The sequence below is a fragment of the Marmota monax genome, unplaced genomic scaffold (genome assembly GCF_021218885.2).
Source record: "Marmota monax isolate L192 unplaced genomic scaffold, Marmota_monax_Labrador192_F-V1.1 WCK01_AAM20220418_F8-fsc00111, whole genome shotgun sequence".
In the NCBI taxonomy this organism is placed as follows: domain Eukaryota; kingdom Metazoa; phylum Chordata; class Mammalia; order Rodentia; family Sciuridae; genus Marmota; species Marmota monax.
In genome coordinates, this window is record NW_026695067.1 from 4,280,099 (window position 1) to 4,298,116 (window position 18,018).

Sequence of the window (18,018 nt, forward strand, 5' to 3'; positions counted from 1 at the left end):
TTAAAAGAGCCTGAGAAAACACTTAACTAAAGTAGATAAAAGAAGAGGTGGACATCTTTCCTATTTGGCATTCACCTCCCCAACTTGATTTTTACTTGATTTTGTTTTATTTTTTTTTTATTATTTTTTTTTATTTTATTTATTTATTTTTTAATATTTATTTTTTAGTACTTGGCGGACACAACATCTTTGTTTGTATGTGGTGCTGAGGATCGAACCCGGGCCGCACGCATGCCAGGCGAGCGCGCTACCGCTTGAGCCACATCCCAGCCCCCTTGATTTTGTTTTAAATGACAAGAGATATCAAGTTGTCTCCTCTCAAGAAACTATTTTCCTAAAATTGCCATCAGCAAACAGTATAAACCACAAATGCTGGTGGTAGGCCAAGAACCTGGGTACGGCATCTTGTGGTTTGTAGTGACCAGTGACATTCTACATTGTGCATAACAGTGAGGGGACAAGAAGCCCAGCAACTTCTTATCCAGTGATGGTTTGTGTTTTGGGATTCTGACAGCTTGCTGCTGGTATCCTATATCAGGCCATCTTTTTGTTCTTAACAGTGATAAGGGGTAGAAATAAAAGCCCCTTTGTTTTGCTGGAAATAGAGCAAGCAGCAGTTATCTTGCTGAGTAGCTTTTGTGACTGGCTTTCATCTCTGCTTCAGCTTCAAGGTGTATTCACCTCGAGCACATCTTTACCAAGCAGTATTCAGATAGTGCAGAGCTGAGGACACTTTTTCAGTTGAAATTATTATCTAAGTGTTAGGATCAGAATAAGGCAAAGTATTTAGAATATTTAGAATATTTGAAGGAACAATTTAGTGCCATAAAATATTAGTGTTACTTGGTTATCTAGTGTAATTTTCTTATCTTACAGATGAAGACACGAGACTCAGAGAGGCAAAAGCTCTTAACTTACCCATCACATCTCTTTTTCTCATCTGAATGTGGATAAGTTAAAGAGGAAAGGATGTAGTATGAGAAGGCTAGTTTAATAGCAAAATAGGCTACATCCTTTTTTTTTTTAAAGAGAGAGAGAATTTTTTAAATATATATATATATATATATATATATATATATATATATATATATATATATATATTAGTTTTCGGTGGACACAACATCTCTGTTTTATTTTTATGTGGTGCTGAGGATTGAACCCAGCATCCTGCGCATGCCAGGCGAGCTTGCTACCGCTTGAGCCACATCCCCAGCCCATACATCCTTTTTAATAGTCTCACAGATACAGTCCAGTTAAGATCAGCAGTTTCCTGGATAGTGCTCCAGTCTGGCCTTTTGACCTTCATGTCCTAGAATACTAAATATTTTCTACTAATTCCCAGAGTAGCAAAAAAGAACAACATGTTTATTACCCATTTGGTGATGGTTTGGGTTTTGGGATTCTGACAGCTTGCTGCTGGTATCCTACATATTGACTTCATGCTAAGTGGTGTCAACAGTGTACAAGCCATTATTTGCTAATTGCTCATATTCCTTTTGGCAATACTCTTTGCCAACTTTGTGTGGGAGGGGGCATGTTATAATCTGTCTTTTGATTGAGAAAACATTCAGGAAGCAAATAAATTTAGCACTTTGTTTCATCCAAATCTTTTTTCCCTGGAAAGTCCTTTTATGTCCTTTGGCAGGGTTGCTGTCTCCAACAATCACAGACTGTCAGGCATTCTTCTAACTTGGGCCTACCTGGCAAAATAATGGTGTCCATTGTTCATCTGAATTGATTAGAATCTTTCTGGCTCCAAGCTTGTAATTTGAAATTTTGGGAGACATATTCTGTGTGTGTGTGTGTGTGTGTGTGTGTGTGTGTGTACACCCACATGAATATTAAGGCCTTTTTTTTTTTTTTTTGGTGATGCTGGATATTAAACCCAGGGCCTTGTGCATGCAAAGAAAGCACTCTACCAACTGAGCTATACCCCAGCCCCTAAGGTTTTTTTTTTTTTTTTTAATTTATTGATTTTATTTAGGTATATATGACAGCAGAATGCATTTTGATTCATTGTCCACAATTGCAGCACTACATTTCTGTGGTTGTACACAATTTAGTGTCACACCACATATACCTAGGGTAATGATATCTATCTCATTCCACCATCTTTCCTGCCCCCATGCACCCTCCCTACCCTCCTCACTCCCCTTTGCCCAATCAAAGTTCCTCCATTTTTCCCATGCCTCTCCCCTCCCAGCATCCACTTATCAGAGAGAATATTTGGCCTTTGATTTTTGGGGATTGGCTAACTTTGTTTAGCATGAAGTAAACTCCCTCCATTTACCTGCAAATGCCACGATTTTATTCTCTTCTAATGCTGAGTAATATTCTATTGTGTATATATACCACAGTTTCTTTATCCATTCATCTATTGAAGGGCATCTAGGTTGCTTCCACAGTTTAGCTATTGTGAATTGAGCTGCTACAAACATTGATATGGCTGCTGTCACTAGAGTATGCTGGTTTTAAGTCCTTTGAGTATAGACCGAGGAGTGGGATAGCTGGGTCAAATGGTGGTTCCATTCCAAGTTTTCTGAGGAATCTCCATATTGCTTTCCAGATTAGTTGCACCAATTTGCAGTCCCACCAGCAATGTGTGAGTGTACCTTTCCCCCCCACATCCTCACCAACATTTATGGTTGTCTGTATTCTTGATAACTGCCAATCTGACTGGCATAAGATGAAATCTTCAAGTAGTTTTGATTTACATTTCTCTGATTACTAGAGATGTTGAACATTTTTTTTCATCTATTTATTGATGAATATTAAGTTTAAATATAAAATGCTAGATCATATGAGTACTCTGTGGTAGTGAGATGTTCCCAAAGAACACTGCTTTGGAGAGTGGTAAGACTTCAGAGACAAATCTTCGCTTAACACTCCTAACATTCTAAAGGACAATTTGGGTCAGTCAAAACGCTGTGTTTATTATGTGTAAGTCATTCATAAGACAATCCTTGCCTCCAGTTTATTAAAATGTGATGGAGATGCAAAGATACTCTATATGCCCAGAGTCCAGTGAAGGTATGGATATTAGTGTACCAGGTATTGAGAGGCAGGAGGGCTCCTGGAGGCTGGATCAGGGAATGCTTCAGTAAAGGAGTGGGAATGGCAGCTTTGGAGCATGGGCAGGATTTCATCAGCTAGAGTGAAAGAGGAAGTTGTTTGTGGTAGGCTAGGCTGGTGCTGGTGGATAGTGGGAGTAAAGGGCCTTATGTGAAACTGGTCACACAGCAGAATTTGGGTGAGTAAAAGACATTAAAAGTAGCTTTGCACCAAAGCACGGGGGCCTTGTGAGCCAGTGGTATCTTTGTTCTACAACCATGGGGAATGTTTGAAGGATTTTGAATTGGGAACATTATATGATTCCAATCTCCCTTAGAAATACTGGTCTCAGTAGAATTCAGGGTAGAACAGGGAGGAGGAGACAAGAGCAGGACCATTTATATGCCCATTAAACAATTAATATGCCAAGGGTTTGAACTGTTGAATAGAAAGGAACACAAAGGGCTAGGTGGAGTGGCACATGCCTGGAATCCGGGTGACTCCGGAGGCTAAGGCAGGAGGATTACAAGTTTGAGGCCAGCCTCAGCAGTTTAGCAAGAACTTGTCTCAAAATCAAAATAAAAAGGGGTGAAACTGGAGGCCAGTGGTAAACCATCCTTGGTTCAGTCCCTAGTACCAAAAAACAAAAACCACACACACACACACACACACACACACACACAGAGATGTGGGAGAAGTGACAAAAAGGAATTTGATAGAATATGATGATTGAAAACAGGTGAACAGCTGGGCATGATGGCACATGCCTGCAATCTCAGTGACTCAGAGTTGCTGAGACAAGAGAATCATAAGTTCGAGGTCAGTCTCAGCAACTTAATGAGACCCTGATTCTAAATAAAATAAAAAGGACTGGTAACATGGCTCAGTTGGTAGAGTGTGGGCAACAGTTGAATGAGCAAGGGGAGTCAGGAAGGAAGAATGACAGTGACCTGCATTATCTTGTGTGTGTTTTTTTTTTTTCTCCTCCTCCCATGCTTTGTGACCGAGATCAGAGGAAGCAAATAGTAATTAAAATTGCTACACTGAGGGATAGAGAGGTGAGGGGTAGGTTTTAAGAGCTTCAGTGAGGAGGTTTCTGTAAAGTTAGACTTGAATTTTGAGATCAGAGAGAGATTACTGAGCCTGTTCCCTTATTGATAAGTGGGATATTACTTGTCAGGTAAATGAGACTATAGAAAAGCAGGTAGCACAATTCCCAGCTTGTAATTGTTAATGAATATTTGACTTCAAAGGGGGTGCGGTGGCTTCTATAGTCCCAATGACACAGGAGGCTGAGGTGGGAGAATCACTTGAGCTCGTGAATTTTAGACTAACAATATAACAAGACCACCACCCCTCAAATTTCAAATGTGAATTGCAAATGGTCTTGTAAGGTTACTTCAAACCATCAACATTCATAGAAACCAACCATGTGCCACACATTGGATACTCTGTGAAAGTCATGGCTGTGTCTCTAAGTCAGGGATTTTAGAGTATAGGGCAGCCAAATGTATAAATACAGAAGTAGTAGAAGTGGATATGGCTTAGCCAGGCGTTAGTGGTAATTCCAGCAACTCAGGAGGCTAAGACAGAAGGATTGCAAGTTTGAGGTCTGCCTCCCCAACTTAGGGAGGCCCTAAGCAACTTAGTGATATCCTGTTTCCAAATCGAGGTTGGTTGGCTAGGGGTATGGCTCAGTGGTTATATACCCCTAGATTCAATCTCCAGCACCAAAAGAAAGTGGACATAGCTCTTAGCAGTAGCAGAATGGGGAGCATAAGGACCTAGTTTAGGAGAAGCAGCAGCATTATAATCAACAACATAACAGGTAATGCTCATTTTTCTAAAACACTTCATGTTCTCACTTCACTTAATTTCCATGGCATCTCTATGAGGTTGTATTGTTCTGTGTTATCTATTCCATTTTGCTGGAGCTGGAGCTAAGTGTTCCAGTAAACCTTTGATTAGAAGTGACTTAAAAGTCCCTTGAGCCAGATGCAGTGGCATACGACTGTGATCCCAGAAACACAGGAGTCAGAGGCAGGAGGATCACAAGTTCAAAGCTAGCCTCAGCAGCTTAGTGAGACCTAGTCCTAAAATGAAAAAAAGGACTGGGGGAGCTGGGGTTGTAGCTCAGTGGTAGAGTGCTTGCCTGGCATGTTGTGAGGCATTGAGTTCGATTTTCAGCACCACATAAAAACAAATAAATAAGTATACAATTTTTAAAAAAAGGACTGGGGGTATGGTTCAGTTGTTAATGCCCCCCTGTGGGTTGAATCCCCAGTACCAGGGGAAAAAATAGTCACTTGAATTCTTTGTTTTCTGGGTTATAATAAAATTTTACTCATGAGCTTTTCCTTTGAGGTGGACTTTTATTAAGCCTCCACCATCTGTTCTGCACTCTGTAGCCTCTTCTGTCCTCAAGTATGTAGAAGCGCAGATGGAAAGCAGTAGGATACTGTTGGTGCAGGCTTTGCATCTCTGCAGTGTTCCATCAGCTTTGCTTGAAGAATGATTCTCTGTCTCAATACTATGTCTGCTGGGATTTAGGGAGCAGCAATACCTGAACTAGAGTTTGCAAAGAATCCAGACAGAGTTTTGAGTGAAGCACTCTGGTTTATGCTCTAGCAGCACTTACCTAGATTGATTTCTCTTGGTCTGTGCTCCAAAGGGAGGTAGCTGGTGAAGCCACTGTTGGTTTATCCCTGCTGCTTTATGGTTGTACTCTTCCCACCTTGGCTAGCCAAGTTGTTGAGCCTTGATGGGGATGTCTCTTGCTTTTGAGACCAGTCACATTTCCATTCTGGCAGTTGTCTTCTACAGTTGGCATTCCGTTCTGCCTCTGAGCCTTGACCTCTTTATTCTGTTTCTTGTCACTAAGATTCCCTGAAGAAGCCTTCTGATGCTTCTAAGACCAGCAGTGTTTTTATCTCCTCAAAACAGGTAGTTAGGAAGTGTGTGGGTGCATGCACGCATGCATGCGTATGCACATATGTTTGGGAGTGATTTAATTCATGAAGAAATAAATTTAGATTTTAGAAGTAGCCACTGAAGAATTTTACCTTAAGGATAGGAATGCATCCTTCTGCAGCTGTTGTGTTCCTGACCAGGCTCCTGCTCACTCAGAATCATGCAGCTGCTGCAGTGGTGTTGAGTTGTCATCTTATTGCCTCCTCAAACCATCAGGGTCCGCAGACTCTGATCCACGTAGCTTCCTAGCAGAGTCTCCCCATGACCATCAGCCCTACCTCATTCCTCCATCCTATGTTCAGAGGTTAGATCAGGTGTTGCACAGAGGGCATTCTGAGGAACAATTATAAATAGGAGACAGTAGGGGATAATAAATTATAGAGGTGTTCTGGACTAGGATGCCTGGAGGAATGACCTTGTACATCTATACCAAGTGGCACAACTTTTCATTTAGCAGAGCTAATGAGCCTAGTTTCTGAAATTGTCTCTCTGCAAACAGACTGTTGTGATTGATTTGGGGAACAGCATGTTCTAGCAGATCCTCTAGTGCCAGGGAATGCAGGTAGTAATTACTCCCATTTCTCTCTTAAAAACCTTCAGAGCTTCTGGGCCTATGTAATCAGGCAGATGGTAGAGCTTGCTTGTGTTTATTGGCAATCACATGAGGTCTTACGAAGGCCTGCACAGTTAAGATAGGTGTTTTGGCTGGAATATGACCCCAGTAATGAACCTTGTACTTCTCACAGATTTCCACTGGAAAAGACTTCATAGCAGCTATGGCCAGAATTTTAAGAGTTTTAATTGCAAACTAGAGGATCGGAAGCCTAGCACAGTATAGTCTGATAACCTGCGGGTTATTTTGTATTTTGTGGGTTTGGGGCCTGGTGAGGGTGGGGGTATGGAGTTTTATTTTTGTTATTATTGTTTATTTTTTATAAATTTTTTGTACCTTTATTTTATTTATTTATTTTTATGTGGTGCTGAGCATCGAACCCAGGGTCCTTCATGTGCGAGGCGAGTGCTCTACCGCTGAGCCACAATCTCAGTCCCTGTTTTTGTTTTTTGATGGTGCTGGTGATTGAATCCAGGGCCCTCATGCATACTAGGCAGGTGCTCTACTCCTGAGCCACATCCTCAGCCACAACCTGAGTTTTTGATGATGCCTCCCGATTGTTCATACCAGAACTGCATTGATCTCTACTCATGTGGCTACTTTGCTAATATGTGTCCTCAGAACCACAGGGGTCTAGCCAGAGTAAGAAAGGAGTTTGATTGCAAATATCCACCATCTTCCTCAAATTCAGCACACCAAAGCTGAGTTGTTCATGCCCGCTAGTACCCTGATTCCTTGGCATTCCCATTTATATCCTCATACTCACTGTTCTTCAGATGTCCATCATGAAATTTTGGGCCACTTTTTCTTTTTCCTTCTCATAAATATTCAAATCTGGAGTCAGACACAGTGATGTATACCCATAAACCCAGCTATTTGAGAGACTGAGACAGGAAAATTACAAGTTTGAGGCCAGCCTGGGCAAATTAGCAAGACCATCCCCATCTAAAAAAAAAAAAAAGAAAGAAAGAAAGGAGACCATTTTTTTTTTTTTTTCTGATTGAATGGTAGACAGTGTGGATTCCTTTTGAAGCAGAAAATTTCTCTTTATCCTTGGTTATATTCAAGGATATAACCTTGAATTATATTCTGGCTCCAGGTTTGCTGTTTCCTTCATAATTTTTCTTGAAATTTTCACAATCTGTTAGTTTGTCATGCTACCCCATAGATTCCCTCTGTCCCCTGAAATTAGTTCTGTTTGATCCTTCTATACTTTTTCTGTACCCTTATCTGTTCATTCTGCACAAAAATATTATGTAATATTTTTACAATACTCTATATGCAATACTTCCCAATTGTCCCAATAATGTCTTTTATAGCCGTATTTTTTAAAGCAGTTGATTTGTAGAATATCCTTTAGTTTTAATTCTTTGTTTCCTTTTGTTTTGATTCATGTTAAACATGTTGTCCAGGATTGGAGTGGTGCTCTCTGTATATGTTTCTGAAGCATCACCATCACCCCATATCATATTGTCTCATCATTGGGACATTTGATCACTTGATAAGCTGTCAAAATTCCTCCAGATTTTTTTCATTGTAAAGATAATTTTCATTCTCATAATTAGTAAGTTATCTTATTGAGAATAGTTGGGGAGCTTTGGTCTGGAAGAATGAGGCCCAATATGAATAAGAAAGTTGGTGCAGTTATAACTGGGAAAGAGAAGGAGTGGAGTAAGAGTCAGAAACATCTTGCACTCCAGTGTCTTTGATTACAGCTGGGTCCTTATCCAACTGAAGAATGGAATGCCCTGAGGCTGACCTCAGATCTGTTGTACAGGTTTCCCTCCCTATTTTTCCAGTAATTTAACATACTTTTGTAACTTTTTTCTAGAAAACTGTTCTCCAAACACTGTGCTATTAAGGGCAAAGTGAGGAATAAGGGTTACAGCAATGAACAAGGCTGAGTTACCACCTCTGTGGAGCTTGCAGTATAGCAAGGTGAATTAAAAAGTTTTTAAAAAATTACTTACAGATGTATTAAATACAATGAAGGAAATAAGTTAACATGCTGAGATGAAGGGATATTCAGCCAAGAGTGAAAACCCAGCACTATGTGGGTAGCATCAGAAAAGAAGAGAGTGTCAGGGGAGGGAAGCCAAAAGGAACTTGGAGTATTTAGGCACCAGAAGGCAGCCAAGGTGTCTGGGGTTTGGTGGGGGTTGGGTACAAGGTCAAGGTTATGTGAAAGATGTGGCCAAATTATGGAATGTCTTATGGGCCAAAAAAGTAGTTGACTATAGAGTCTTTACGGTGAATCCTTCTTTATGAGATACATTTGACAACAAATTGTATTTTATGGTAGCTATAATGTAAAGCTCCAGGAACTGCCTTTATGTTGCTGGGCTGTCTTTATGGCACCAATTTGCCAGTGGTTTTGTATCCCAAAAGTGTGTGATATCACTGCCCCATTTTGTGACTACTGCAGAATGGAATTAGAATTCACAGATCTAGAGAACTTCCATGCTCATTAATGAGTTCTGCTCTTTCTTGTTGTTGAGACTTGGGACTCACACAGCCTTTCCAACTAGAGGGCCATGTCCAGATGAGAATTGAGTTAGATCTGAGAGAGCAATTGGTTGTGGGAGTCTGTTACACAGCAGAAAGGCTGGGGAAGTTGGGAAGAAAGAGCTTGGATATGGTGCAACAAGGTGTCTGAGGGAGGAGAGGTGCCATGGAAGGTATGAGAATGTGCTCACATATCCATGGGGAGGGAAAGGCCTCAGTGGTACTGTAATGAGCAGAATAGAAGTGAACACATGGCAAGAGTCAGGCACATGCAATATTGGACTAGGCTGCTGGATCTGTGGCCTCAGGAGGTAGCCATGCTGTGGAATGGGTTTGTGCAGGGAGAATCTTCTTTCCTCGACTGACCTGCTTGTGCTTGAGTCATTTGCTTTGATGCCCTAAGGTTAATCAGATCCTAAGGAGTGCTCTGCATGTCACGAACTGGTTGTAATTATAGCTCCCTTTATTGTTTCATCTACAGCTGTAAAATACATATTAATATTCAGAGCAACCTCAACTGATTTTATTGCCTTGATTCCTAAACAATAAAGATCCACCTTCCAACCCAAACATAATTAGACTTGGCACATGTTCAGGCTTTGACAGTGTTATTGTTTGCATTTTACACGCTATGTTCTTGGTTCCTTTCCTTTGGAGTTTATTTTATTCCCTCTGCCTGTTTCTGATAAGCCAGTTTTACTAGTTGGACTAGTGTGTAAATGTTTAAAATAAGAAATTGGTGCTGCACATTGCTTTCAGAGAAGCAATCAGAGTAAGGGATAGTGGAGTTCTAAACCCCATTACTGCCAGACTGTGAGCAGTCTAGGTTATAAAAATATGTCAGTTCATCAGCAGTGCCTCCACCCACCCCACCCCAACATAGACTGGTGGGGAGATGGTAAGAAGCTCAATGTCCAGCTGTACATCTAGCCAGCCAAGGTGGGGTAGGTAGCAGCAATGGCTCTGCTTATCCACAGAGATGTTGGAAGCGAGAGAACAACCTAGCAGTAGGAGCCAGACCCAGAAGGGAGCTTGATTTGTTGGGTAGCAGCCCAAGAACTCTGCCCTCACCTATTCAGATTCATCAGAGAAAGTTCTGATGAATGGATAGAGGAATGCAGTGTCTTGGATGAATGTTCTACCTTGTGTAAGTTTGTACATAAAGAGAGTGTTTGAAGTAGGTAAGGTGCATGACTTGTCTGACAAGTTTGAGATTGTTAGTGGCTTAAGACTCTTGAGAATTTAGCCAACTTTTTCACACTGTGATCAAGGGTTCCTAGTGAGTTCTGATAACTTTTGCATGTCTGAAGTGGGTCATAAAAATGGCTCTTTTAATCAGCTGTTGACACACAAAGACAGGTTGCTGCCTCCAGCATTGGCAGCTAGGACACCAGTGTGTGACATTTCAGAAAGGTGATAGGAGAGACTCTGCACTCCAACCTAATGGCACTGTTTGTTGCCTCTGCTCTAAACAGAAATAGCACTTAGGCAGGTAGAGGAAAGCATTAGTAGAATAGTCTTTAATATATTAGGCATTTTATATTATTATAATTACCTTAAATTGTTTTCATTCTGCTGTCTTAAGAGGATACAGACCTGGATGCTATAGGATCAATCTTTGTGCTTGGCTTCCTATTGCTAAAATGTGCAGCCATAGCCTCACCGTGGTGCTCAGAATCTCTGTAGATGGGACTGGATATCTGGGAGAACTTAAAATTTATTCTGAAATGACCAATGAAGAGGCCAAGTTTTTTATACAGGACTCTGGGTCAATGAGATGGTAATAAATTTGCTGAAAATTTAAACCTTAAAAGTTAGGTGAGTTCCAAAATAGCACAAGGCTTCCATCATTTTTATGTTTGAGCACCTGATGAAAACTCAATCTATGTTGATAAGTGTGGCTGGAACAAATTGGGGAGGTGAGGGCCAAAGAAGTAAAAGACATATTTTCCTACTTTGAAGAGTTTACAATCCAATATAGCTGAGAACATAGGACCTAAAACGAGTTTTGGTAGTACCCAAAACACATGGTGGGTTTGTCCTTCATGGTCTAAAGCTAAACTCCTAAGGGAAGATGAGTTTGATATGAAACAAGTTTGTTCATCATTTTCTACTTAAGTTCTGGAGACTGCAGGGTATGCCTCAGTCCCAGAAGAGGAAGAGGAAGATGATAAGCCAGCAGAGGATTAGTCTTAAAATATTGGCATGTGCAGAATTCAGAATACAGTGTACCTCTTTTGGATCTGGTTTCCCATAGTCACTTTCCCATTATCTCTTTGACTCCTATTGAACCATAGACTCTGGCCTGGTGGTCCCAAGTGTTTCCTATGAACTGCATAAAAAGCTATTATCTGTAGCTGAGAAGCATGGGCTGACCTTGGAGCGGAGACTGGAGATGACAGGTGTATGTGCCAGTCAGATGGCGCTTACCCTTCTTGGAGGACCTAATAGGTAAGTACCTCTAGAACTGGGAAGGGTGAATGTGGGGTGATAAAGCCTGCCTAGTCACCCCCACAGTGCCTTACATGTGTGCAGGAGAGTTAGCTAGAGTTAGCTAGTTAGGCTGTCTTGTGAGCCTCTCTAGTCACTTGAAAAAAACCCACTGCCTACGATGGCTTTTCCCTCAGTTTTGGAAAAGCATGTTCTCTTTTAATGTGATGCAACAGGGTTCTTTGTTCCTCCTCTCACTTGTCTCTTGGAAGTCCTCACTCTTCTCTCATTCTTCCTTTCCTTCATGACAGCAACTGTCTGGCTTTGAAACTCCTTTGACATTCACCAGTCACTTTCAGTGTTTGGGAATACAACTCAGTCTTGAGCTCCATACCTGAAAACTTGTAGAACCACTCTGACTGCTAGGTAGGGCAATTTGAGATGTGGCATCTTCCCACCTGCCCTTGTATTCATATACTGATAACCATGTCCTCAACACTAGGAACACCAAGAACAACAAGTTGATCATCCAGATGCACAGAGTGGGGTTAATGAGTGGTTTGGCATCTATGTAGAATGCATTGCTCAATTCCCCCAAAACTTATTTGGAAAGCGAGGTGGTTATAAAGCTCCTCTTTGGTTTGACAACATCTTCCTCCCTTCGGGAGATGGTTGTCATTGTTCTGCCCCTAAGCAGGGACTTATAGCTTTGTAGTCCATCACACCTTCCTGCCTTGTGAGCCAGCCATGCTGCCTATAGTTGGGCATAGATCCAGGGCTTTGGAAGTTCCATCTTCCACACCTCCTTACTCTAATGGTTTCTCTGAGACCAGAGGCATCTCAGCTTTGAACAGTGACTGCTTTATCTAAGGCAGCTGCTTCCTCCATGGTCTACATAGTCAAGTACTTTCTTAACTCGTCTGGCACTTCTAAGTGCTACGCATCCATCAGTCCACATAGTGTCCAATGAAGTAGGTACTAAAAAACTAGTAATAACTATGGCATCATCCTTTTTAGCTTACTGGCAGCTTGGAAAAGAAAACTTGGATTGGCAGTGGATTGAGGACAATTTAGAACTACCCTATATTGGTACTTGCTGTGAGTTTATTAGGAGTTGAGAAAAGGAGAAAAATTAGTGCAAGCTAGAGTAATCCCAGAAGTAGTAAACCTTGAGTCAGAACTCAAAAGGTAGGTAGGAGTTTGAAAAGTAAAGGGCTTTCTGGGCAGGGGACATGGTTTGCATATAAGCAGAAAAAGAGCCTTACAGGTGCTGGAGAGAGGGAGACCAGCCTTGCTTGAGTGGAGCAATGTTTTAGGAATGAAGGCCAGTGGAAGCTACAGGGATAGAAAGACCTTTGCCAGGCAGAGCTTGGACCTGACAGGTCAGACAGGGAAGAATCATTAAGCAGTGTTGAGTCAGAAAGTGGTAGTGTATGCAATGAGATCTGGGTGAACTCCTTGATCGGAAGACCCAGCAATGAAGTGACAGGGTGTGGGACTGTGGGAACAACACCCTATAGGCCTGGCCTGCTACGGCGTTTGGCCCCTTTGGAGCCTGGTACTTGGTGAGCAGGGGAGAGAGCCCTGATAGCAGCAAGTGCCTTTTTGTCTGTTATTGGGATGTAAGAGTAATTGTTAACTCCTTTTTTTTTTTTCTGTTCCAGGTTGAATCCTAAGAATGTTCACCAGAGGCCCACAGTGGCTTTGCTGTGTGGGCCCCATGTGAAGGGGGCTCAGGGTATTAGTTGCGGAAGGCACCTAGCCAACCATGATGTGCAGGTCATCCTTTTCTTGCCCAATTTTGTCAAGATGCTAGAGTCCATCACCAACGAGCTGTCTCTTTTCAGCAAGACCCAGGGTCAGCAAGTGTCTAGCCTCAAAGGTGAGCCCTAGGGCTGGGGAACAGTGGTAGAGTGCTCACCTTGTCTGTGTGAGGGCTAGGGTTCCAGGCACAGCAAACAAACCCACTCTAATGGAGGAGGGGGCAGAAGAGCGCCTACCTCCTTGGTAGTTTGATGGTCTGGTGGTGCCACCTAGTGGCAACTTGAAGAAAGGTTCCACATGCATACAAGACAGTATTCTGCCTGTAAGGAGTCTTGGAGCTGCCTATGGGAAGAAACCTGGTGGGTGGCCTATTTTCTATCCTGTCTCCCTTTGCCCTCTCTCACTACCCATACAGAGAACTCTGGAGACCAACGTATTCATTTCACAAATACTTACAGAAAAGGCACTGTTCCTGGTACTGGGAATATGGGACAGATTTTTTTTTTAATCCATTCTTCCATAGAGTTCACATTCTGGTTAGGAGAGGTAAATGCACAGATAATTAACACACTAGGTCATATGATAGTAAGTGTTATGGAGTGAAATAGCAGGGAAGGGGGAAAAGGAATATTGGGAGGTTAGATGGGGAGTAGGAGACACGCATTTCAGGGTCAGCCATGAAGGGCTCCACAGATCACCCTGAATGAGGGGTTTGGGCTTTTACTCAGGGTGGGCTGGAGAGTTACTGAAAGAATTGGCAAAGGAATGGTCTAATTGGACTCAGGTTTCAGATGAGCAGTCTGGTGCTTAGAGTTCATGATCAGAGTACATAGGGGTGCTGAGATGCTATTGTTGAGACTTGGAGCAAGAGCTGATGGTGGCTGAGCGTGGCAGTAGAAGGGTGGGAAGTGGTTAGTTTCTGAATCAGTTCTGAAAATAGAGTCAACACGTTGGGTGTAGGGAATGAGAGGAGAGCTAAGAATGATTTGGGTTCTTGGCTTGAGTAACTGAGGGCCTGTCACTGAGGTGGGACTTGGTAGAGGAGAGGGTGTGGGGATGAAGAGCAGAGGCTCTGTTTGAGATGACTGTCAGTTATTCAGTGGGAAGTTTATGAACCTAGAGTGAAAAGAAGGGGTCTAGCTTTGAGTCCCAAGTGTTTAGCTGAAGAGAGTAGAAAGAGGGTCAGAGGAGTAAGCTCTTTATTTCAGAGTCAGGGAGCTAAGAATCTAGCCAAGGAGACGAGAAGGAATGGCCAGGGAGAGAGAAGGAAGAGCAGGAGAGTGTGGCATCCAAGCGCCAGGTGAGAAAAGGAACGTAGTCAGATGTGTCCATGATCCATTCTAGGTTAAGTTTACAGGAAAGTTGAGAATTAACCATTAGATTTAGCAGTCTCATGTGCAGTGGTGGGGACAGAGTCTAATTGAACCAGGGTTTAAGTGAGAATGGAGGGAGAAAAATTGGAGCAAATATCCAGAGAGAGGGCCTTGCCAGAGTGCAGAAGCAAGTCAGGGTGGAGCCTGGACTAAAACAGTCTGTGGGCACCACTCTTTAGTGTCTCAAGACCCACAAGGACTCCACATACTGATGTGTTATAAGAGGGAAGCCATGAGAAATGTCATTACTGTGGGCTGAGAGCTGGGATTGGGGACTGGTGTGAGTTGAAGTCTCCAACGTGATGCCTTCTTCAGACAGTTTTTTTCTCTGGAGTCCCAAAAGGTTTCATAATCCAGCTACTGTAGGAGATGTGACTCAGGAAACAACCTTTGAATTTGGTCTTCAGCTGTTCTCAGGTTTAACTTCTTAAGCTAGTCTAAGATATGTGTACTTGTTGAGATATCCTGTTCTTATACTGTCCCAGGGGCCTTGTTCAATCAAGCAGAGGTGCCTTTATAAATGCTGGGAGAGCAGTGATTATTTCTTCCCATTCTTAAACTTGGGCTTCATAGTAGGCAGGCTAACCAGAGTAGAATGAGTAGGCACTTATGCTCTCACCTGCTCGCTGGTCATCAGCTCCTGTTTCTCCTGGACCCCATCAGGGTTTCCCTGTGAGGGCTGACTCCACAGTGGACTCTACTACCTTCCCAGAGCTTAGAATGTCCCAGATTAGTGGGCGTACAGAGGCCTGTCTTCAAGGCAGAGGTGGTGAGGGCCTTGTGCCTTGAGAAGCTCTGTACTCTTGTCAGGTTAGTACTTCAGCCTCAAAACCCCATGAGGGAAGTGGTTCTTCAGATGACATACTCTCAGCCTCTGGCACCCAGTCCATCCAGGCTTTGGAACTCCCGGGGCCTTTTGGATGGATGTCTGGTAAGCAAGACCCTCTTGGGTCCACTTAACGCTCTCAGCACAACCTGGCTGCTGTGTGCTCTAGGTACTCAGACAGTTTTCTTTCCACCTGCAGATCTGCCCACTAGCCCTGTTGACCTGGTCATCAACTGCCTGGATTGCCCAGAGAATGCCTTTCTGCGGGATCAGCCCTGGTACAAAGCAGCCGTGGCCTGGGCCAACCAGAACCGGGCACCAGTACTCAGCATAGACCCTCCTGTGCATGAAGTCGAACAGGGCATCGATGCCAAATGGTCACTGGCACTGGGCCTGCCTCTGCCACTGGGGGAGCACGCAGGCCGTGTCTATTTGTGTGACATTGGCATTCCCCAGCAAGTCTTCCAGGAGGTGGGCATCAACTACCATTCACCCTTTGGCTGCAAGTTTGTCATCCCTCTACATTCTGCCTAGAGGGGCCCTGGGCAGACTGGACTCTGCAGTCCCTTGCTCCTGCCACCAAACCTGACGATGAACGCCTTAAGGATGTGAAGCTTCATGGACCTTATTGTTAAGTTTTTCTTTGTTTCTTCTGTAAAAGAACAGAACATACTTAAACCTGACCTGTCACTTGCCCGTGGCTAGGGAAGGAAGGCTTTCCCACTGGGTGTGGGGCGGGGTCAGGCTGAGCACCCCAGCTCCAGGTGTCTCTGCACCTAGCTGGCCCTGAGTGCCAGGTGGGGTTTTGTTTACAGACATAGGCAGCTCTGAGACTGTGTTTCAGGTTTACAGCCCTTGGGCCTGCATGAGCGCCTTGGGGGTTGGGCCAGGTTCTGGAGGGGGCCTACACCTGCTTTATTTTATAGCTTATGGCATACTGTCTCCTCTGCTTCCTCCCACCAAGCAGCCCTTCTAATCATGTAGACCAGGCTGCATGCAGCTGACTGCCAGAGGGTAGGCCTGTGCTCTCCATCCGTTTTGAGGGCTGTGGCAGCTTAGGCCTTCCCTCTGCCCTACCACAGATTTTGACCTTTCTCTTGAGCGGATCCAAACTTTACACTGGGATTTTTCTTTGGGTCTTTCCACTTCATTTTGAGAGGCAGGGAAAGGGATGCATCTGGATGGTGTTAACTGTTGGGATTTTTAAGCTGGTTTTCTGTTGTCTTCAGTACAAGGTCACATGTTACCATAGTGCCCATCTTGCCAGCAGTGCCCACCCCCTAGCTGAGGGTTGACTCCTCAGTGTGCAGCTTTAACGTCCAGGATTCGGAAAGCCCTGGGGGAGCCTGGTGCTGAGCCATAGGAGGCTCCCTGGTGCTTCAGTCCTAGGCCACCACTTGCTGCCTCCTTGCCTGTACTTCCATGTGCCCATTTCCTGAAATGGTCCTCTGCAGCTGTTGTCCCAGAGCAGGGTCCCTCTCCTGCCTGGACTCCACCCTTGCCCTTACTTCTGGGCTTTGAATCCTTTCAGGTCGTCTACTCTAGATACAGACTTGGGGCCAGTGGCCCATCTCAGATACTCAAATGAGGCTGGTTCTGTATGAGCTGGTGGTGGGGCGTGGCCATGGGAGCACCTACTACTCAGATCTTAAGAAACCAAGCCCCAGTACATGCCTGGTCCCTGGAGGCTGGCAGGACAAGATCCATATCTGGAGAGCTGGCCAGGTCCCTTACAAAAAGCTTTAAAGCCTTTGGTTTTGTTCTGTATGCATCACTTGTTGAAGAGTGCATGGGCTGGCTTGCCAAGGATTGTGGACACAGTATAGGCCCTGGTGTTGTAGGTTTTCAGGCTGCTTATCACTTTTCTTTCCAAATAGGGCAGAGGGCTGGTCCCTCCTTTCCTCTCATTAACCCTCCAGTGTTGTCTCCAGTGGTGTGAAGAGGCCAGGGACTGGGACCCTTGTGCTGTGTATCCTTCCTGAGCCCTCTGCTCAGTCTCAGGGACAAGCTCCCAAGATGAGACCCTCTTTCTGTAGAAGCAAGGCCAGTCTGGGGAGCAGTCTGTATGACAGGCATTTTAGCAGTAGTTACAGGTTCTGGTTATCTGGAAATACAGGCCCCCTGACTGGGTGTAGTGGAGAATTAGCTAAATTCTGGTCCTAAAGACTGTTAATGCCAATAATTTGTCTCTGGGGTGATGGCCTTGTTGAGGGGCCACTGGGAGTTTGTGCCCAAACCTCTCCCTGCTTCTGCAAGTGGCACTAGATCTTCTCCTTGCCCTCAGCCTGTACATCCCCATAGGTATTAAAGATGGATGCAATTCCTCTACCTTCAGCCCTCTTGGGAGGCATCCTGCCCAGTGGCCAGTCCCAAGAGCCTCAGTCAGGTGGTCAAGTCTATCACTCATGCAGCTTTTGGGAACCAAAAACCAGCACTACAATAAAGCTGAATGACCGAGTCCTGTGCTGTATGAACTGCTCTGCAAG

General features: G+C 43.9%; 1 protein-coding gene across 4 annotated transcripts in view; it reads left to right on the forward strand.

The window, feature by feature from the left end:
• Positions 1 to 17,990, forward strand: part of Edc3 (enhancer of mRNA decapping 3) — a 49,595-nt gene extending 31,605 nt beyond the window's left edge. For all 4 annotated transcript variants that reach the window (XM_046427977.1, XM_046427974.2, XM_046427976.2 and 1 more), the window contains 3 exons: positions 11,437 to 11,590; positions 13,234 to 13,451; positions 15,732 to 17,990. In XM_046427977.1, coding sequence (XP_046283933.1) covers positions 11,437 to 11,590; positions 13,234 to 13,451; positions 15,732 to 16,066 — 707 coding nt within the window. In that variant the 3' untranslated portion in view covers positions 16,067 to 17,990. The remainder of the gene's footprint in view (positions 1 to 11,436; positions 11,591 to 13,233; positions 13,452 to 15,731) is intronic.
• The last annotated feature ends 28 nt before the right edge of the window (positions 17,991 to 18,018 follow it).